Here is a 22,397-nt window from a genome sequence, read left to right as displayed (position 1 = left end):
CGGGAAAATTAATATTGTAAAAATTATTGTACAATGATAATCGGAGAGTATTGTAATTATAAAATATTTAATACCGGACGAGGAATATCTTTTTCTACTCAAGTTACGATCAATTTGAGCAATAAGTATCAATGATACGTTATTTACAAAATATAGTATTTAATGAATTTTTTACATTCTATAAAAATAATCGTATACTAATAATAACAATAGTAACGTTAATTAATTAATACATCATTGTATTCATAATATTAAAAGTATATCATAGTACGTAATCTATATAACAATATAAAATTGGCTGCAATAAGAATATAAATAAAGATAAGAATATAAAAACAAATAATTTTACGAATAAACATTCAGCAAAAGTTGTGAATCTTGAAAAATTATCTAAAGATATACATAACTATATATGACAATCAAAGTTAAGCTAAAAGTTAAATTTACTGCTTTTCTGTAGTTTCCGGCGGATGCTTACCAAAAATCAAGCAACCATCTAAACAAACTTAAATCTTTTAAATTTTAAAAATTTTCTAACTAGATATTATAAATATATATTTATCTCTTAAAACAAAATATAATTTATTTTATGTAAATAATTATAAAATATGCAGTTTATCGATGAATTAGACAAACAGTGAGAAAATAGCGCAACGTTGCGAACGGCGTCGGCAGCCAAAATGTCGGCAGTTTCTCAACTTTAAGCGTACCCTCTGTCAACATTTGTAAAACTGCATCGAAGACAACATCGAATCAGCCAATAATTAAATCATTAATGATGTATGATCGATATTAGATCCTCTTGATACAGTGCAAAATCGGAATCGTCAGAATTTCGAAGGTAAATTGACATTTTTTAGGTTCTTCCTCGAATTGTTCGATCTTCGTCCCTTATTCTTAGCACAATTTCATCGAAAATGTTGCAAATTTATTATTAAAATCTTTTATAATCATATCGAAATGACGATCGATTAGGAAAAATCATTTGCAAAGTATGCCAGAGAAAAAAATATTTTGTTTGAGTAACTTTTTTCCAATGAAAAGAATTTAGTGATGTGTTAATGTGGTTATATACAGTGACTCACAAAGTACCTCGACGAATTTTGGATAGGCATGTAAATTAAATATTTTGAAGTTTCCTCTGGCTATATTATTTTAATTGTTAGCCAAAAAACCGGTTTACAATTTATTCTATAAGATACAATATATGTGTAATATCTCTGGAATAAATATAGCATTGTGCATTAAATGTGTACATATTTAGTTATAACGTTGATCTTTGTCTCATTTAAATCTAAATATAAAGCTAATTTTTTATTCCACTTTTATTCATTTCAGTCTTAGCACCATATTTACATTATTTACATTAACTAAATTTTATTCAATTTATGACTCGCTTAAAAAATAATAAATTTTAACAGATGTATTTATATCGATATTCTATGTTTGTTGCCAATTTTTGTTCTTTCTATAATTATTACAATATTTGCTTTATATTTTCTTCGTAAGTTTATATCTTCTAATAATCTTCATATTATGTTGTACTCATTAACTTGATTTTTATTTTTGTTAACTTCTTTTTCTATGTAACTTTATACTATATTATGATCTTGTTAATGTATAGTATGAATTTGAATTCAAAACAGTTAACTTTGTCTATTTATTCTCATATCTTATTAAATAAATATTATTTTGATAATTTAACATATTTCTCAGTTTATACTAAAAATGTTCTTTTATATTTATAGATTGTTATATTCTTAATATTTAAATTTATCAAACATATAAAAGAACACATTAATAAAAATATGAGGTAATTAATAGAAGGTATAAGGTAATATATTGAATCAATGAAACGTATAGAAAAAAATACAATTATATAAAAAATATAAATTTTAAATATTGCATGCTGAAATAGATTAAATATTATGATAAATTTTTACTATGATGAATATTACAAAGCATTACTTAATGTTATTAATATTTTTTAATATTGTTAATTATATATAGGATATGTGACAAGGCGGATATGATTTTACAAAGAACTTAAAATGTCTAGTGACAGTAATCAAACTCCTCAATCTGGCAAGCGGAAAAAACTTGTCAAACTTGATAGTGAAGATAGTGATGAATCTATAGTGCAATCTCGTAGAAGAAAAAAGACTTCTGTATGTAAAGTTGACAATTAAATTATAAATTATTATTGTTAAACATAATATTTCAATTCAATTGAATATTTTTTTTAATATCATGTTTATAGAAATTCATTAGTGAAGGTGAAACTAGTGATGAAGATAGTGATGATCAAGTAAGACCTATTCGACCTGTTAGAACACAAAACCATGTAAGTTCTCAAATATAAAACACATTTTACCGTTTTGAAGATTTTTATGCTTCATAAATTTTTATTAAATGAATTATTCAATTACCATATCTCACAATTATATGATACATTATAAAAAAATATGCCTGATTTATTTTCAGAGAGTCGTTTCAGAGAATGAGTCCAGTTATGAGAGCAGCAGTTCGAACACTAGTAAATACAAGGAATTTGGTTAGTCTAAAGATACTTAGGGATTAAAGTTTTAATTATTAATATTTATTTTTTATATTAATATTTATTTTTTTATATTAGCTAAATTTATTGATTTCATGATATTATAAATAATATCCATCAAATTTATTTCTTAGGAGACAGTAGTGAAATTTCAGAATGGCAATCAGACTGGAGCAGCTCATCAGAATTAGAAAAAAAGTCTTCTGTCAGGCGAAAAGTTCTTGGAAAACCAAAAGCTAAAAAACCTGCAAAAATTGTATCAGATACAGATACTGATAATAATGATGATCAAGTAGAAAAGTGTCCAATTTGTCTACTTCCTTTTAAAAGACAGGAATTGGGCAGTCCTTCTTCCTGTGAACATTGTTTTTGTTTAGAATGCTTAATTGAGTGGAGTAAAAATATAAATACTTGTCCAGTGGATCGACAAACTTTCACGATAATTAATGTCCGGGATAAGCTAGGTGGTCAAGTATGTATTATGAAAATAAAAATAATAATTGTCGTTTAAAGAATAAAAATTAATTTCTAATTTTATGTTTTCTCCTAGATTATAAGATGCATCCCAGTAGAAGTTGCTTCTAGCGAAGAAGAGAAATTGGATGATCTTACATTTTGTGAAGTATGCCATCAAAGTAATAGAGAAGATCGTATGCTTCTTTGCGATGGTTGTGATCGTGGTTACCATTTAGAATGCTTGACGCCTCCATTAGATGAAGTACCAATAGAGGAGTGGTTTTGTCCAGAATGTTCCCAGAATAATCAAACCAATGCAGAAACTGTAAGCTGTTTATATTCATATTCATATATTTATCAGTAATTCTATCTGAAATGATTGAACATTATTACTACCAATTATATATGACCACTGAGAGATTAAACAAAATGTTACATTATTTATTCGTAGGTGAAAATTGATGTGGAGGAAATCATAGATATAGTGGATGAAGCTCGTAGACTTGGTGTTACTTATGGAAGAATTCGTACCAATATACCACAAGATTATTATCCAAGGATTATACCTCGTACTAGACATACAGAACGTGTTAGAGCTACTATTCGAAGGTATATGATAAGATAAAAAATATGTATAATTTGAGTTTCATTAATAAAATTTATTTATCATCAATAAATTTTTATGAAAATTAAGGTACAAAGATTTTAAAATTTTTAATAAACGCGAAATCCGTATTTACAGAAGAAATAGACTAGATGATAATACAATATTAACTCGTCAATTGACATTTGATCCAAATCAACCTTCTACTTCATCTGGTTTGGAATCCTATGGAGATAAAAGTCAAAGTCGATCCTCAAGCAATGCCTCCAGCTCTTTAGGTTCTAGAGATCGTAACTGTTCGAATAAACATTCTGGAAAATCACGAAAATATAGAAGTAGTTCCAGCGACTCCAGTGATGAAAGTATTTCCAGGAAATCTCGAAGAAGAATCAATGACAAAAATAATTCCGAAAATTCGGGTAATAAAACTAGAAGAAAAGATAGTAATAATCGACGATCTGGAGGTAGTTCGCGAAAAAGTGGAACGAGAAATAATTCAAGAAAGTCTGGAAGATCTAAAAATGTTTCCAGAGGAACTCTTCTAAAAGAAGTTAGAATTACAGAACGTAATGAAAATGGGAAAGAGGAAGAGATTGTAGCATATGTCAAAGTGGCTGCAATTGGATCAAAAAGAAGAAAAACAAAAAGAAGAAAGGTATTTTAATATTGCTTTATGAAAGTCTTAGTTATATATAAGTATATGTACGAGTAATATGTACGAGTATGTGTATAATTAATTAATCTGTTTCCCTGGTATATGCAAATTTTTTTTTTTAATAAAACATCTTTTCTACAAAATATTTAGTCATGTTAATTGTATAATATCCAAATTATGAAAAAAGGAAAAATAATGGACAAAGAAAAGACGAGGACAAAAATATTTAAAAAATAATTAAAAATAAGAATATTTACTTTTTTATAGAGAAAAAGTCATAGACGTCGCGCTAGAACTGTAGCCACTACTTTAGCTACTAGCAAGAGAAGACTTGCAAATTCTCTGGGTATTTGTAAGCCATTCATTCCCATTTTAATACCTACTGTTAAAAATCGACCAATTATACCAGAAAGATCCGCATTAAACATTTCCCGACATAATTCTGGAATCTCAAGAGTTAGTCTTTTCGGAGATCGTCTTAATTTGGATTATAGTCCTCCGGGGTAAATATATAAGTTTTTAATTCAATGTTTACAGAATGTGAATCTGAATATTAAAATAATATTATTGAATAATATAACGAAATTAACTAAGTTTTTAATATTTTCGTTTATAGATCGGATATGGAAGATTATCATGCAACTATTGGTCCTACTATAACTGTTCAAAGACATTCTGTAATTTCCTCTCGAAGGCATTTGCGTCTGAAAAACGTTGTTATTCCACAACAACCTCAACATGATCTTCTAAGTAATATAATGAACGACCAAGAGATTTGGCATTCAAAAAATAGTAATGTGACTTTAAAAGCTAATGGGCTTCTCTTAATAGAGAAAAAGAAGGAGCTGAGTGACTTGAAGAAAGAAAAATTAGAAGAAAAAGGATTATCTAAAACCGCAGAGACAGAATCTGTTGTAGAAGATACAGTTTCTAGAGTTGATGCTCCACTAGATATTTCTAGATCTGACGTTCCGTTAGATGTGTCTACAATCAATCCAGAATCGATTATGCAGGCTCCAATGTATAATAATCCTTGTGGAGGAGGAAATAGAGGCAATTTTAGGGGTGGTTACAGAGATAATACAAGGCATAGTCATGGTGGGCAAAACTATGGAAGAGATTCTTTAAGTGGGAGTGGAAGACATAGTTATGGAGGAAGTGGAGGTAATTTTGGAAGAGATTTCGGACCGCCTGCGTTTTATAATCCAAATTTTGAACATTGCGGACCTCCAATGTTCGGAGGTAATCCTCCATTTAGAAATCGAAATCCTCAACACTTTAGAAACGAAAGATTTCGCTTCATGCCTTCAGGAAGACCACAATTTAATTTTGCTGAAGGATTTTCTGAGCATCATTCTTTTCCTGAGAGGTTCAATCGCCCTCGGTCACCACAAGCTCCTGTTGAACGCCCTCAAAATAACATGCCACCAAATTTACCAGAAGACACTCCGAGAACCGATACTATAGACCAACAACCACAAGACATTGAAAATGTCTCTGTTAGACAAGAGGAAGATTGCGATATTTATTGCGATATTGAAACAAAATCTGATGGAGAGCTTCAAGATCAACAAAATGGTTCAATGGCTCTGTTACCTCCACCAGAACCTCCATCAGGACTTTTAGACTTTGAGGAAAATTCTAAGAGTGATAAAGATAGCGATCAAGAACTAGTTATTGATGATAGCCAAAAAGAAGATACTCCAAAGAATGATAAGTACGACCCCTTCTCTGTAGATAGTGATAGCGATAGTGAAACAAAGAAAAACGAAGAAATTACGGAAGAGAAGAAAGAAGAACACAGTGTGAAAAATATGGCACAAACAGACACCTCGGATACATCTATTCGTTTATCAGCTTATGATGACGAGGACGAAGAAGATTCTCAAGCCGATTGTCCAAACTTCTCCATTTATTCCTCTCAAACGATCGATGTAGCACGGCATACTGAACAACAATTATCTCAACAAATAGGGCCACTTGAACCACCTCCTCTCCCTCCTTCGATTCCCGATGATGATGATGTCATTGTTGGCGACGTTCAGGCTTGCGATCTAGCTGATATTCCAGAACCATCAGACCCATATGTTGAAGCATTGAGAAAAGAAAGGCAAACTTTAAGTAAAATTCCACCAAAAAAGATTTCTCACGATAGCCGGGGAAAAATTACTTTCAAGATTGGTAGTAAATTGAAGATTAATAACAGATTGTTAGGACTGCAAGAGGAAGAAAAGGAGATTAACAATGAGAAGAAAAAAGAAGCTGAGGTAAGTAGTAGTTATAATGCAATATATTATATTTTACATGTTTAATTATTTTTATAAACATTATTTTTGCAGCCTGCAAAAGAAGAAGAGACTTCTGTTGACCGCGAAGAAGAACGAAAAAGAATTGCTAAAAACAAATATGAAGAGGAAGTTCAATTGAAAGAAGATAAACAGGAAGATTCAGAAGAACTTTTGACACCTACGAATCCTCTGAATTTGAAAGAAAAGGACGCAGATGAAGACGAAAAGGAGAAAGAATTAATAGAATCACCTAAAGATGACGCAATAGAGAAAGATTCAAATGTAGCTATTTTTCCGAATGTAACCGAGTTGTCTCCAAAAAAAGTAGAGAATGAAATAAGCAACGAGTGTCTGTCGGAAGAAGAAAGTGAAACGTTTACTTCGCTTCATAAGACATTAAAAACCGATGGTGAAGATGAAGATTTAAAAGAAGTTTCTAAAATTAGAGAAGAACACGATGTAGTAAAAGTTAAAAACCCTGAAGACTATAGGAGTGAAAAGGATGATAAAAAGCCAAGACATATTGATAAAGAAGAAGAAGATGATGACGATGATGAGGAGGAGGAGGATGACGATGATGATGACGACGAAGAAGAGGAGGAGGAGGAGGAAGAAGAGGAAGAAAGATTCCCCATAGAAAAAGAGAAAACGAGCAGAAAAGATATAATTGATGAAGATGTTGATAAGAACACATGGGAATCAGATGGGGCTTATACTCCTTGCAAAGATGAACTTCCCTTAAAGGAATCGAAATCTTCTTCTGAACAGTTACCCCCTATTGAAAGTGGATTAGAACCAATCACACCGACAAAAGATAAACCTGACGATTTAGATAGCTGTAGGACTCCAGTGGATTACAATGTCTTAGGTACAGAAGCTATATCAGAGACGGACGAAGCTATGAATTTCGAGGATGAGTTAACTTTGTTGAGTTTACGAAAGGAGAAAGAAATGGAAGATGGTGAAATTGTCGAAGAAAAGACTATGAAAGAAGGCGATAAGGCTGAAAAAGAAAAGGAAGATGAAAAGAAGCAAAAGAAAAAAGAAAAGAAAGAGAAGAGCAAAGAAACAGAAAAAAATAAAGAAAATATTGCTTCAGAAAATCAAGTAGCATGGAAGAAACTTTCAAAAAGTACGAAAGAGAGGTCCTATAGAGACAAAGAAAAAAGATCAAAGTCGAAGGAAAGAGAAAAGCTAAAGAAAAAGAAAGAAGTGGTGAAGAAAAAAGAGAAAAGGAAAGAATTACCCAGATATGATGTTAGGAAAATAGTTGCAGAAAGACCTTCAAGACCTAGGAAAGATGAGTATGGAAGAGATATTAGAGAAAAATCAAGACAAAGAAGTAGGTCTAGGAGTTGTAGTTCATCAAAACGTTCTAGGTCATATTCCAAGCTCCGCTCCAGAAGCAGATCCAGAACTAGATTACAAAGGTCGTGGTCCAGAGATCGTAGATCTTATTCCAAATCTCTTTCCAGACGGAGATCTCTTTCGCGTGGAAGACGTAAATCGCCTAAGAGAAGATCAACTTCTAGAAGAAGATCTTCTTCAAGGAAACGATCCCTTTCCAGAAGGAGATCGAGATCTGTTTCTCGAAAACGGCGATCGAGATCTGTTTCTCGAAAACGGAGATCCTTATCAAGAAGAAGATCCAGAAGATCGGTCTCTAGATCAAGAAGGTCTTTGTCAAGATCTAGACAAAGAAGATCTGTATCAAGATCCAGAAGATCTTTATCTAGATCTCGTGATAGGCGTAAAGACAAGAAAAAGTACAAATCTCGAAGTCGATCAAGAAACAGAAAGAAGTCTCGTTCAAAATCACCTAGAAAGTCGTCGAAATCTAGGGAAAGGAAACATTCAAAGAGAAAAGCACAAAGTAGATCAAGATCAAAAGCGAGATCTTGTTCTAGGAATTGGGAACAAGTTGACAAAATTGTGGAACAAGAGTTTTCTAGGGAAAGAGAAGAAAGAGAATCTTGGAGTGCACAATGGACACCATCTTGGTCGAGATCTAGATCAAAAACACCACAGCATGTACAACAAGAACCAATTACTTCTAGAGAATGGTCCCCAATGTTAGATAATGTGTCAGTTCCGCCAAAAAATCTAACTGTAATTTTAACAAACAAAGAAGCTATTAAGAAGAAAAAGAAAGAACGTAAAAAGGAAAGCAAAAAAGCTAAAGACGAAAAGAAAAGAAAGGGGAAAAGGAACAGGACTCCTCCACCATCGAAAGAGGTTTTCGCCAGTGGAGATAATATTTTGGTTAGTGTGTGTTTTAATAAGGATAACGAAAACGATCAAGCAGTAGTCCCCGAACTTCCAGAAACAATCCCTCTAATTCCTCCTCTAAAACGGCGCCGTAGGGAATCACTTCAAACTGATCCGCCGAAACGATCGAAAAAAGAGAAGTCGAAGGATAAGCGTTCTAAATCTCCAAAGCCTAAGAAAGACAAAAAGAAAAAATCAAAAGCAGCTGAAATAGCCGCTACAAAGAAACCAGTTGCAGTAATTGATCTGGATCAGTCTCCATTCCGGGAACAGACTCCATCTCCTAGAGACGTGATAGTTCTTAGTGATGATGACGATAAGCAAATTCAACAAATTATGCCGGATCAATGTCAACCATCTCAAAATTCTCCACCACGAGAACAATTTATTTCTCAGGGTCCAAAAACACCTCCAGAGCCGCAAATCAAATTCTCAATAAATAAGCAGAGCAGTAACTTGCGACCGTCAATGTTGAATCCGCTTTTAGATGAGGAAGAAGAGGAGGAAATGGATGAAAGAGTCGAAGAAGAATTAGAAATGAGAGCGCAGGAGGAGCTAGAATTGAGATTAAAAATTGGACCAAATACTCCTCCAGAACCTCCAACGTCACCACCAACTAGTCCAGATGCGTATGATCCATTTGATCCGACGAAATCCAGATCGCCAACACCCGATGTTAGTCAGGAGGCGAATTCCGGCGATGAAAGGAGAAGGTCACCGAGGAAACACGATTCTGCGGATAGTAATATCCTTGAAGAGGAAAATCTGCAAAATCAGGAGAGGCAGAGTCAAGAAAAGCAACTAGAGAAACCTAAGATCATTTCTATGGTTACGATCAAGAGAGCTTCTCCGCAAAGGGATGACGTTAATGATAATGAAAACAATAAGGACACTGCAGTCTCAACTGGAAATTTAGAGGTACAGCAGAGCCAACAAAATGTGCAAAACCAGAGTAATCCTTTCGCGGTGATGAATCCTGTACTAGCTACAGTAGCTGCAGCAGTACAGAGAAGTGGAGTATTTAATGCGTCAAATTCGAATAGTAATCAACGTAACTTGTTACAGTCGAATCGAATTTCACCGAGTAATCAACAAAAACAACGTCCTGGCGATCGTTCGCAGGCACCTTCGGTTTTTACGAATTCAGGCAAATCCTCAAGAAGCACGAAGTCCGGACAAACAAAAACCAACGGACAAAATGGAAACGATGCCGGCACGGAAACAGCGGACAATGTGGATATGTCTTCCCCTTATTCGCCTGGGTCGACACTTAGCGATGGAATCTTCGATCCACCCAGTCCTACGAATTATAACAATTCACCTGCTGCTGGAGCAGGAAGTGGAGCAGGACCTGTTGGATCTCAACCTACAAAAACTAGCAATTCAAAAACGGTAAAATCCACCGAAAAAAAGGATGCCTTCGATGCCCTTTTTGGTGCTTTACCGGTCACAAAAACAACCAGTAAATCAAGTAAAAGCAAAAAACCTCAAAAAGATAAGAAGAAGTCCACAAATCCGAAAGTTGGTGTTAGAATGGACGAAAACCAGCTCCAAATATTGGATGATCTTCCAAGTTCTGCAGTTGAAATGCAAGTCAAGGATAAGGTTTGGGTTTTTTTTTCTTTTGGGTTTTTTTTTTACTTCTAATATTTAAGCAAAAATAAATATAAATATTTGTCAAAATATTGGAGAAACATTGAAAAACAATTTAGAGCACACACACATTTGAAAATAAATTTCTTTGAAATATTTTATAATTAAATATTATAAGCCTTTAATTTCTCTGAAGGTTATTAAATAACCTGTTTACCATATATATTTTTTAATGATATTACGTTTAATTATTTTGTAGTTCCTAAAAAAATTAAATCGTCAAGAACGAGTAGTTGAAGAAGTGAAATTAGTTTTGAAACCACATTACACAAAAAAGCACGTAACAAAAGAAGAGTATAAGGATATTATGCGGAAAGCAGTACCTAAGGTATATATATATATTTTTTTTTGTTTTGTACCTTTAGATAAATGTTATAATAGAAAACGTCAGAAAAGAAATACTATTTATCAGAACACCATCTATCAGTGTTTAAGCAATTTTATAATATTTGCCTAGCTTTCATTTTATTGTTTTGGTAGATATGTCATAATAAAACAGGAGAAATCAATCCAAAAAAGATTGCCCACTTAATAGAAGCTTACGTCAGAAAATGCAGAAGTAGCAAAAAGAAAAATACTGAGAGTTCCTCCGTGAAGGCCTCTAAACCAGCGTAAGTAAACACAATCCAATTTTTTAAAAAACTGTATTTTCAAGCTTAGAGAATATATTACTACTTCTACATTTAAGAATTTTATTATATATCATACTTATCTACTATCTCTTCTTGTTAATTAAAATAAAGGTAGATTATTTTTGCATTATTTATGAAAAGAATTGTGATCGTCTCCAACATAAACAAATTAAAATTTATCTGTTATAGAAAAATTTTGTGGAGTTGATCACGAGTCGGCTAGGTGTCCGTTCAATTCCCTTCAGTTTTATAGTTCAGATGATCGTCGTGCTCGATGAGCGGTGAGTGAGCTTTCAGAGAGCTAATCTGCTCTTCGATGATGCGATGTATGTTGTATTGTCTGTAAATACGTAATTAATTCATTGATTGATCGATTGGTTGATTGATTGATTGCTTGCTTGATTGGTTGATTGATTGATCAGTTAACTTCTAAGAATACCATTTATTTATATAAACAATACCCTTCGTTTCATCAGGGAATCCAATTGTCTCTACGGAAGATCCATCTCTCACATAATATTTAGTTCAATTTATATTTAATTCAATTTATATTTAATTCTTAAAAATTCTACATTTTTCCATATCTACAAAATTTATTGGAATTCACATTTATTTGGATACTTAATTACGAAACTAATTCGTTTTCTGTATATATCTAAACATTAAAATTTATAAATTAATCAACAATAAGTGTGAATAAAATGAAATAGAGTGAATTTTTATTCGCGTCTTTCATGAGTTATATATGTTTTTAATGAATACAATTGCAATTGACAATCTAAATCATCAAATATTTATTTTCTTTTCTTTACGTCATATCATAAATTTTACACGCTGTTATTATTTACATACGTTTCAAAAAAATTACTTATGAAACATATTAAGAAAGGACATTGCCCAAGTTTCTACTAAAGTTTGCAATATATTGTTGAAATCGATAAGTATTAGAACTTGTACAGTTAAAATTTTATGGAAAGAAGAAAAGTATACAAAAATTTTATATGAATATTTACGCTATCATGAAAAACACTAATGTAGTAATATTATTCTCCATGGTATTAAAATACTTACATAGACAAATATTTATTGGCACTACAAACAATACTTTGATAATTATTTATTCAAATAATTAAATATTATTCATTATCATTTTATTTAATGGAAATTGGACATCAATATTTGCGATACTTGCATCGGTTAACATATGAAATATGTATGTCACAAATTGATACTTTTGGCTTTTCCGCAGAGACTGTCATTTTCATATTTCTTAATATACGTGTAAAAATGCTTAAATACCACGTTTAAAACGTACATATTGTAATTTGACTCTTAATACAGAGTTGGACATTATTCGAATAAATTATTATTATCATTACTATCATTATTATTATTACCATTGTGTCTATTACTGCATTGTTATTAGTACTATTCTATATATGTATTATTAATATGTAGGTAATTGATTAAGGGAACTTTAATTAGGATTATGGTCTATTTATTTTTAAGTCTATTTAGATGGATGAAATTTATTCGAATAAATATACAGTCTATTTTGTTTGTGTTACAAAAATATTTCGAATAATTGTATTAAAACTAACATAGAATTAAAATTAATTTCATATTAATAAAAAGAGATGGAGCAAAGAATTAAATAAATCATCATTAAATTTGATATTAAATAACTGGTCATTTAAAAAGTTTACTTATAAAATTTATTAATTATACAAATATAAATAATTTTGTATTATAAATAACAATGTTTTTTATAGCGCGTCTAAAAAATGATTATTACAATAAAAAGTTATTAAATTTCTGTGTCGAATGGATGTTTTAAAAAATGTTGTTCAAATAAAGATCGCATTCATTTGGAAAAATATAATACAATTAATCAAAAATAAATAAATATTTGAGAATAACATCTTATTTAAATATTTTGTTTATTGATTATTATTCGAATAAAAATTGTCCAACTCTAATGTTGTATAGCCATAAAATCTGTGTGAGAATGAACGAAATAGGATGAATGGAAATGAGCCTTAAGAAATAGAAGATCCTCTCCTGAAATTGTGAAATAAGGATTTCAAGAGGTACTGCTCAACGTATATCAAATTCGGTTGGCCGATATTTAGCCAATCGTGTTTAAGCATATTTCTCTGAAATACATAAAAGCGATCGGATAATGTTCGATTCTTTTCAACGCTAAGTAATAAAAAATAAATAATATGTATTTAAAAAGAACTGTGTCTCTTGTGTTTCATATAATATACAAGAATATTATCCAGACCTTACTGTATTTATACTTTTTAAATTCTAGATAAGTTGAGCAAAGTAGTCCAACGAAAAACAAATTGAAAAATAATTCATTTCCTAAAATTTCAATTAGAATATTCTTTTGAAAAATGTGATAAAACATTAACAACAATACTAAAACTTCCATACCCAAAGTCAGTCTGTCTGTGATTATCATTTGGAGCATTGCCTACTGCCATCCGCCCAATCATGTTGAACATTTAACTTACAATCAATAACAAAATTACAACTGCTAAGTCAGTTGAACTTATAGTAAAAAAAAAAATGGCTTTCCATTAAATCGATCTTCTATCCTTATTTTTGAAAACATGTATTATTTCACAGAAAATCTTATTATAAAATTCTGAACCTTCTAAATGTTTTATACATAAACATTTATGTAAATTAATTATTTGACAATATCATGTCTAGATTATTTAGTCTGTTGTTTAAAAAGTGGATGATGGATATTATATCCCTATATAATGTATTTATATTAGTAACATTTATATATATATATATATATATATATATATTTATATTTATATTCTATTATATATATATATATATATATATATATTTATATTTATATTCTATTATATATATATATATATATATATATATATATATATATATATATATATATATATATATATATATATCATATTATAGACTTAGTTTCATATGCATATGTGACTGGGTCTATTTGTAATTGTATTACAAGGTTAAAATAAATAGAAAGTGTACTTAGTTTGTCACATCCAATTAATCACTAATGTGTATATAAAAATTCTTCTCATCTCTATAACCACATTCTGCAGTAGTGAAGTTGAATTGTGTTCAAGATGAAGTCAAAGATTGAAAAACTGTGGCCTACAAACCACGAGAAAGCCACAGAATAGTAAACTGAAGGTATTGTTACCTCAAGTATCTCAGAAAGTCATATAATAATTACACAAAAGCTCCAGAAAATACTCACAGATAATAATGATAAGATCGTAAACTTGTTGCATTGTACATAATAATATTAAAATGCCAAAAACAAAGAAATAAAGATTAGTGTTTTCAAAAATATATACTAGATGTTAAAGAATCGAACAAAAGATCCCTCAGTCATTAAATTTTTATACTTTTTATCCTTTAAAATCAAGAATTAGATACGATATGGAAAATTGAACTTGCTTAATAATTGATGATATCCAAAACTTGAATGACTATGGATGCAAATTTGTGGCAGATGCAAACAGTAACGAGGTTGCCTGCGTATGTGTGTGGAATCTTTTGTACTAAATAATGATGTATATACAATGAAGGGAGAAATAAAGAATTTAATATTATCAAAAAGGAAGCTGAACTTTTTAAATTAAACATTTCATAATTGATTAAAATTTTAATTAAATTTAAATCTTATTAAGTGCTGTCAAAAATATTTATTTCTATTTTATATAGTCTTTTAATTTCAGCATAACATTTTTTAATTACTAATTAATGAAAGACTTGTATAACATTTTTTATATTTTTCGTAATATAAATAAAAAATATAACCTATACCCATAAGAACATTTCTAATTGTTGATATATCAATGCATATAAAAAGCCATTTCTTATGCTTAAATATTCTGAAATTTCTAAAAAATAATATGTATATATACATATAGTACAGTAAAAAGAAGTAATGATAACGATAATAACCATACGTATTATATAATTGACGTAAATATAACCTATAAAATTTAATAACATACGAATTTTTCATTTAAAATACAATTTACATCATAAAAATTAGATGACGAAGAAAATAAAATATTGGGAAAAGATATTTTTCTGGCGAATAATTTCATTTTGAATAGAAGTATTTTTTTTGAAAATTGAAGATCAGAGCAGCACTGCTGGCATTTATGAATAATTATCAATGAAGCAAAGTGATATTCAAAGTGGCTGTCAATCGAGAAAATTATTTTGTTAAATAATAATTAAATATAAGAAATTCTAAGTGATGTTTACAATTCATTCTGGTGTAAATTATATTTCTTCTTATCGCCTTTTAAGAGTAAATATATAATATTTCAAATATACTCTTTTACTATAACATTGAGGTTAAGTTCTTATAAAGATTTAAGCTTCATACGAATGATGTAATAAAAAATTTTATTTCATTAAAATTGTTTTAATAACTAACATCTAAAATTTTGAAAAGGTGTATAAAACTTGGCAAAAAGTTATCATGAAGGATGAACTAATGCCACAAAGCAGATCTGATCCAGTAGTTAAAAAACTGGATAATCCATTGTTTCATTCTATATTTACACCAGAACTTAATACTTTAGCACAATTGTTTAGAAAGTATAATTATCAACTAAAAATTGCTGGTGGTGCTGTTAGAGATATTTTAATGGATATAAAACCTATAGATTTAGATTTTGCAACAGATGCTACTCCAGAGGAAATGAAAAGTATGTTTGAAAAAGAAAATATCAGAATGATTAATAATAAGGGAGAAAAGCATGGTATGTTGAAATATATACCAGTATTTTTTGTTATTATTAAAATGAAACATTGTAACATAATTAAATCCTTTTATGGAAATTATTTCAGGTACAATTACTTCAAGAATAAATGATAAAGAAAATTTTGAAATAACTACACTTAGAATTGACACACACACTGATGGTAGACATGCAAAAGTCAAATTTACAAAAGATTGGAAACTAGATGCTCTTCGTAGAGATCTGACAATAAATTCCATGTTTCTTGATTTTGAAGGAAGAATATATGATTATTTCTTCGGTTATGATGATTTGCAGAAACGAAGAGTTGTTTTTGTAGGAAATCCAACATGTAGAATCAAGGAAGATTATCTTCGAATTTTAAGGTATTTCTTCATTAGTTTTTCAAGTTAGATAAATTAATACAAAGTAAACTGAAATTAAGTTATTTTTATATAAAAATTATTTTGTTTAATTGCATAAAATTTATATTATATAGGTATTTTCGATTTTATGGAAGAATTGCAGAACAACCAGATATTCATGATGAATCTACCATAATAGCAATAAAAGAAAATGTACATGGATTGGAAGGAATATCTGGAGAAAGAATTTGGAATGAATGGTCAAAAATCCTTTCTGGAAATTTTGCTAAAGAACTAACTTTGAAATTGTTAGAATGTGGTATCACAAGGTAATAATAAATTAAAAAGTAGAATGAAAATAAACTTAATGTTATGTATTTATTGATATTTAATTTCAGATATGTGGGACTTCCAGAAAATCCAAATATAAAAAACTTTGAGATCGTTCACGATACATCTAAAAAAAATAATATTTCTTTGCAACCAATTACTTATCTTGCTGTAATGCTAAAAGATGAAAATGAAGTATTGCAACTTCATAATAGGTTAAAATTATCTGCATATGAAAGAGATTTAGCATTATTTTTAGTTAGATTCGGAGAAGATAAACCTTCAGTAAATCTAAAATTTTACAAAGGAGTTCTTATTCATTGGAAAGGAAATGTTGTTAATGCAAGAAGTTATATTTGTGAATTATTAAAGTCTAAACAATATTTTAGTCTTTCTAAAGATGTAGAAAAATTAGTAATACCAAGGTAACAACCAACTTTAAAGTTATAACAATCTGAAATATAATTATAATAGAAAATACGTTAAAATGTAAATATTTTTCAACCTTTCTACGGACTTAAAAATAAATGAAAGTATATATACAATAAATATTACGCATTAATTATATGTATAGCAAAGTTTAATTATAAAATGATCTTTTTAACATTATATTTATACTAATTTCTTAAAATGAAATATTCAATATTCATAAATGATTAAAGATTATTCTTTTATTAAAGATTTACTATCGCTGTTACTCTTAATATGTTATGTAATGTGTTCTTATATATTTTGATGTGTTTTCAGATTTCCAGTTAGTGGAAACATGTTAAAACAATATATTAGGAATGGGAAAATGATGGGTATTGTTATTAAAGAATTAAAAGATATTTGGTTGGACAAAGATTTTGAAACAAATGCAGAAGAACTATTACAAGAGGTCCCACGAATTATTAGTGAATTAGAAGATAAAAAGTTAGAAAAAGATAACATGTTTTTAAATAAATAAATTTTGATGAAACTATATATATTTTGGTTTTTGAATAATATAGAACTTTCATACTTATAATTTTAAGAGGAATAAGAAGAGGAAAAACAATTATACATATTACGTATTAAGGTTTTTAACAGTATAAGACACATTTATTGTTAAGAGCATCACATATTTATGGTGGATTGCAATCCTTTAGAATTTATTTACATAGTAAACTCACATGAAAAAACTTGGAGACTGTTCAAAATACAATACCAGACTTGCTTGATTATTGAGCTTTTTATACAGTGAAATCTTGATCATACGATATTTGCTTCAAACTAAATTTGAATTATACGAATTTTGAAATGACTAATATTTTCTTATTTTAATTCAAAATCTTTATGCTCTCTTTTAATTAAAGGCATAAAAGAGTTTATTATTAATATTCTTTCTTAAACTTAAGATCAATAAGTATAAAAATTTTTTATTCAATTGACTAACTGAGGTTTCAGTTCACTTTTCACATTTAAAAAAAAAAAAAAAAAAAAAGAAAAAAGAAAAAGAAAAAAGTAGAAATTCCAATCGAGCCTAATCCTGCGTCATATAGATTTTAAAACAAGTATCGCATATCTTGATTAAAGAAATTAAAAAATTTTTAGAGCACAAATCTAAAGGTAAATTTTGAACCAATTTCACGTGAACACATTACCAAATTGATTTCCATAGTTTTACATATTATTTACCATTCCGCATCACCATTCATTTTCTGAAAAACATAATCTTTGCCATTAAGGTTCATTATTCCGTCTTTGAGGTAGAATTTCCATTTATTTCTACTCCTTGTTATCTAAAAATTGATTTTTTATTTATTAAAAAAATATTATTAGTAACTATATTTGGATTTTGATAAATAAATTTCTTTAAATAATTTTTTATTTATCAGAGTAATGTATCACAGTAAAATTATTAAATACCTTGTCATACTGACAAACAACAACATTATCAGTATCAAAAAGATCTGCCGGGTCATCATCTGTTACATCATCTTCTGAATTCAACGGCTCCTACGAAATAGGAGTCATATTATTAAATAAATGATTTTTCTATTTCGTAAAACAGCACAAATAAAATGAAACTAAAATAACGAAATATTTTAAAGACCTCTTCTCTTGCCGCAGCTTCATCATTTTCGTCTTCTTCTTTATCATCGAGGTCTTCTTCTTCATCTTCATTATCCTCTTCTTCCTCTTCTTCATCGTCATCTGATGAATCTCCAAGTGGACCATCTAATTGTGCTATATTGTTCTATTTGTGAGAAAATGAAAAAAATAACTAATTCTTATTTGTTTACATTTTTCTCCTATACAAAAAATAATCATAATTTTAGAGAAATGAATTATATAAAAAATAAATTTTAGTTATTAGTAAATTAAACTAGTCAGATGACTAATTGTTATATATTTTATTTATATTATTCATTATAGAATTAAATGGCCAAATTAACATATTTTATTTATAATATAGTAATCTTTTCATATATGAAATTAAAACATACTTATACAATTATACTTTTTATTATTTAAATTTAATGTACTATTTCTCATTACCTGATTTTGAACAGACCGCTGAGAGACATTGTTTGCATTTTGTGTAACAACTTGAAGAGGCTGACTAACTGGGAGTGGTGTCAATGTTGCCTGCTCCTAAGAAATGTAAGGTTAATATATATTTTTAAAATAATATGAATGTATAAAATAACAATAGCATACTATTATATATTTCTATTAATTACTTGAATTTGAACAGGTCGCTGAGAAACATTGTTTGCACTTTGTGTAACAAGTTGAAGTGGAGTCAGTGTTGCTTGACCCTGTAGTGTAGAATTAACATGTTGCTGGAGTAATGTGGAAGCTAGATTTGCTGGCAGCCCCATTGCAGCTGTAATAACTGGTCCTGTTAAAATTGTGTGCAACTGATTACCTAAAAGTAAATTAATTAGTTGTAAATACATCATTTTTATTTCTTTAATATCAATATATGTTAATTATTATGTGAATGTTATTTCAATGTACCTTGAATTGCAGACGCAGGAACCTGAATAGTTAAAACTCTTAATGGAGCATCAGGAACGCCCGTTTGTGGTGGCAATGTTATTTGAATAGGTACTTGTCTGTCCATTACTGCTGGCGTTGATGTTACTAATTGCTGTACTGGTGTACCAGTGTGTTGTATACCAGTTGTTGTTGAATGGCATTGTGTCTGAGTTTGTGATTGCTGAGGTGATTGCTGTTGTTGCGATGCTTGTTGAGGAGCAGAATTTCCTCCTGTTTGTTGTACAAAATGATTTCCTATAGTTACTCCTAAAAGTGTAAACTGCATTAAATTTGTTGAGAAAGTATATTTTTAATTTTTAATGGAAATCCTATGATAAAAATTTGTTATAATTATAATTTTATTTGATAGTTTCTTCTATTCTTCTAAAATTTTCTTAATTTCAATTATTTTCACTAAAAATATTGTTTTATAAGAGAAAATATATATAATGCATCTTACCTTTGTTAATAGGCACAGCTTTGTGCGTATTTATTTGGGGAACCTGAGGCTCTGGAGGATCTGGATTAAGTTCAACAGCTTTACTAGACATTAATTTCGTTTCCCATATTTGTTTGAGCTCTTGTAATACTTGTTCATCTACACCTTCATCTATAAATGATTCTCTTACACCTGATATAACATCCTCTATCACAGTATTGTATAGTTTTAACTGTAATTAACATGAATTTCATTATCAATTAACATTTTTAAAATTTACATTACTTTATCTGTTCAATAATACTTTTCCTTTTACTTTACTTTATTTTATATCTTAATGTTATGTTAAAGTTTTGGAGCATTCTCATGAATTAGTTTTCATGAAAATTACTTTTGATAAAGTACATCAATCTAAAATGTATCAGACTAATCTTTTTATATGTATAATTAAAGATTAACAACGACTATAAAATACAATATTTTAAAGCAATATCATTCATAGAATTCTACAGCTTTATTCTTTAATAAATTACATATATTCTGCTATTATCTAAAAATATATATATTTTTTTAAAGAAATTCCAATGTTTATTTAGAAGATATAGGATAATTTTAGTATGCTTTAATTACACAAAAAAGAACACATAGAGAAATTAAGGGACATTGAAATCATTTGAAAATATTGCCATCAATTCTAACCTACAACACTTTGAAAAAATTTCGTGGAGAAATTTATCTGAAAAGGAAAATATAAATAAAGTTGCAATGAATTTGATTAAAAATTTTCACTGATAACGTTTTAGAATTTTAGCATTATACAACCTAGAAATTCATAATTTGTAATTATTAAGATTGCAAAATACGGTTCGATTTAAAAAGAGAATAAATGTCGAAAGAAAATAATCTTTGGTTGGAACAAAAGGGATCAAAGATGAGGATAACAATGATAATGATATTAACATAAATCGAGCGATAAAAATCGTCATTGTCGTCATTGTGATGATTACAATTAATTGTTTTTTTAATCAGTTGTTGCTTTTGTTCATGTTTATTACTCACCACAGTTGTCTGACTGAGGGCCATTGCGAGGATAATTCGTATTGTCTAATAAGAAAAACAATAGGAATAATCCAACGAATAAATCAGCCCCAGTTCAGAAGCCGATCCGCGGTAGCATCGCTCTTTTATATACTGTGGACACGTCTCCCATTCCACCTGACTCTAACATGAACTGAGAACAGTTATCTCAAGAGAAACCAATGCATCCAATATCGTAAAGTTAAATACTTATGAATTAAAGAGAATGTCACTATTGTTGTGAACTGGTCTAACGCCCGTGGGTCCCTCTAGTATGAAAATTTTGTATGATAATAGGGTAAATTCTAGCGTCGCAAATTTAACTGTACAGCAGCGTAACTGAGACAACGAACAAAAGTTATTTAACAAATTTATTAATTAAATGTCAAAATTATTTATCAGTAACAACTGTGATCATTCTCAAATTTCGTATTTACTTTCATTACCTTGGGAAAGAACATTGCCAATGCATAAATCGCTCGCTTTCTAATATTGTAAACTCCAATCAAAATATGTTATATAAATGTTTATTGCCATTAGTTAGTAAGAATTTGTCTTATTGGATAACAGATTAATCATAAATTGTCATATAAATCCGAACAGATAAATGAGTCACTCTGCGACTTAAAAGTAGAGAATCGTTAGAATCGTTGAATCGCTAGAATCGTCACGCTGAGCTCAGTATCTAAATAAATTTCATTAAAGCGCAAATTCGATCTATATAATCGATCTATTATAAATATTCGGTTTTAAATACAAATTATTGTTCAAATTAATCTTTGTTATTATGTATTTTTTCATTTAAATTAGTTGCGAGTTGATCGAATTAGTTTTGGAATTGTTTGAAATTGTAACGCAGGCAGAGTGCTTCAGCACTCCACGCGCTGCAACCCTCAATGTTGCAATTCCCTAAATGTTGGAAAGGCTATGCAACAATGATATTGAAAGTTCAATCGCTGAAAATTTTTCTTAATTTCTCTTGATTTTTATTCATTTTTCAACTCATATTATTTCATTTATAACTCATATTATATCAAAAGTTGTTTTGAATACCAGCCATGGTAAACAACGTAACAACACCGTTTTTACAAGCCAACAGTACCTCTGCAACTCGATTTATTTTATAGTTGTTATTGTGCTTATTTTAGCACGATTTTAGTGGTTCAAAACCTATCTAAAACAATAGATCTGCCAAAGATAGGCAATAGAAAACTAAAAAGGACGAAATGTCAGACTTTTTTTAAGATTCCGTGCATGGTGAATGAGAAGCAGAAAAATAGCTTCCA

At 29.3% G+C, this 22,397-nt stretch overlaps 3 protein-coding genes across 5 annotated transcripts; 2 read left to right on the top strand and 1 right to left on the bottom strand.

Moving 5' to 3' along the window:
- Positions 1–650: 650 nt before the first annotated feature.
- On the top strand, positions 651–14,749 carry LOC132912631 (calponin homology domain-containing protein DDB_G0272472). Its single transcript, XM_060970209.1, has 14 exons — positions 651–841; positions 2,011–2,168; positions 2,261–2,344; positions 2,485–2,554; positions 2,692–3,029; positions 3,108–3,338; positions 3,465–3,622; positions 3,756–4,272; positions 4,540–4,775; positions 4,889–6,539; positions 6,612–10,433; positions 10,681–10,809; positions 10,962–11,092; positions 11,303–14,749. The coding sequence occupies exons 2-14, from the start codon at positions 2,052–2,054 to the stop codon at positions 11,319–11,321; spliced, it is 7,503 nt and encodes a 2,500-aa protein (XP_060826192.1). The 5' UTR covers positions 651–841; positions 2,011–2,051; the 3' UTR covers positions 11,322–14,749.
- Positions 14,750–15,198: 449 nt separating this feature from the next.
- LOC132912633 (CCA tRNA nucleotidyltransferase 1, mitochondrial) lies at positions 15,199–17,552 on the top strand. Of its 2 annotated transcripts, none has more exons than XM_060970213.1 (6): positions 15,199–15,455; positions 15,603–15,912; positions 16,001–16,277; positions 16,391–16,585; positions 16,655–17,011; positions 17,334–17,552. In XM_060970213.1, exons 1-6 carry the CDS (start codon positions 15,402–15,404, stop codon positions 17,533–17,535), a joined length of 1,395 nt encoding a protein of 464 aa, XP_060826196.1. In that variant the 5' UTR covers positions 15,199–15,401; the 3' UTR covers positions 17,536–17,552. The 2 variants fall into 2 exon arrangements, with proteins under 2 accessions (XP_060826196.1, XP_060826197.1); XM_060970214.1 differs by having other exon boundaries at positions 15,199–15,501.
- Positions 17,553–17,641: 89 nt separating this feature from the next.
- On the bottom strand, positions 17,642–21,276 carry LOC132912634 (transcription initiation factor IIA subunit 1). 2 transcript variants are annotated; one of them, XM_060970215.1, is made up of 8 exons: positions 21,094–21,276; positions 20,056–20,266; positions 19,575–19,862; positions 19,295–19,482; positions 19,110–19,205; positions 18,664–18,807; positions 18,477–18,566; positions 17,642–18,349 (listed from the first exon to the last, which is right to left on the bottom strand). In XM_060970215.1, the coding sequence occupies exons 1-8, from the start codon at positions 21,115–21,117 to the stop codon at positions 18,242–18,244; spliced, it is 1,149 nt and encodes a 382-aa protein (XP_060826198.1). In that variant the 5' UTR covers positions 21,118–21,276; the 3' UTR covers positions 17,642–18,241. The 2 variants fall into 2 exon arrangements, with proteins under 2 accessions (XP_060826198.1, XP_060826199.1); XM_060970216.1 differs by having other exon boundaries at positions 19,575–19,826.
- Positions 21,277–22,397: the final 1,121 nt, after the last annotated feature.

The sequence above is a fragment of the Bombus pascuorum genome, chromosome 12, assembly GCF_905332965.1.
Source record: "Bombus pascuorum chromosome 12, iyBomPasc1.1, whole genome shotgun sequence".
Taxonomy (NCBI): Eukaryota; Metazoa; Arthropoda; class Insecta; order Hymenoptera; family Apidae; genus Bombus; species Bombus pascuorum.
This window is presented reverse-complemented; position numbering and strand designations above follow the sequence as displayed.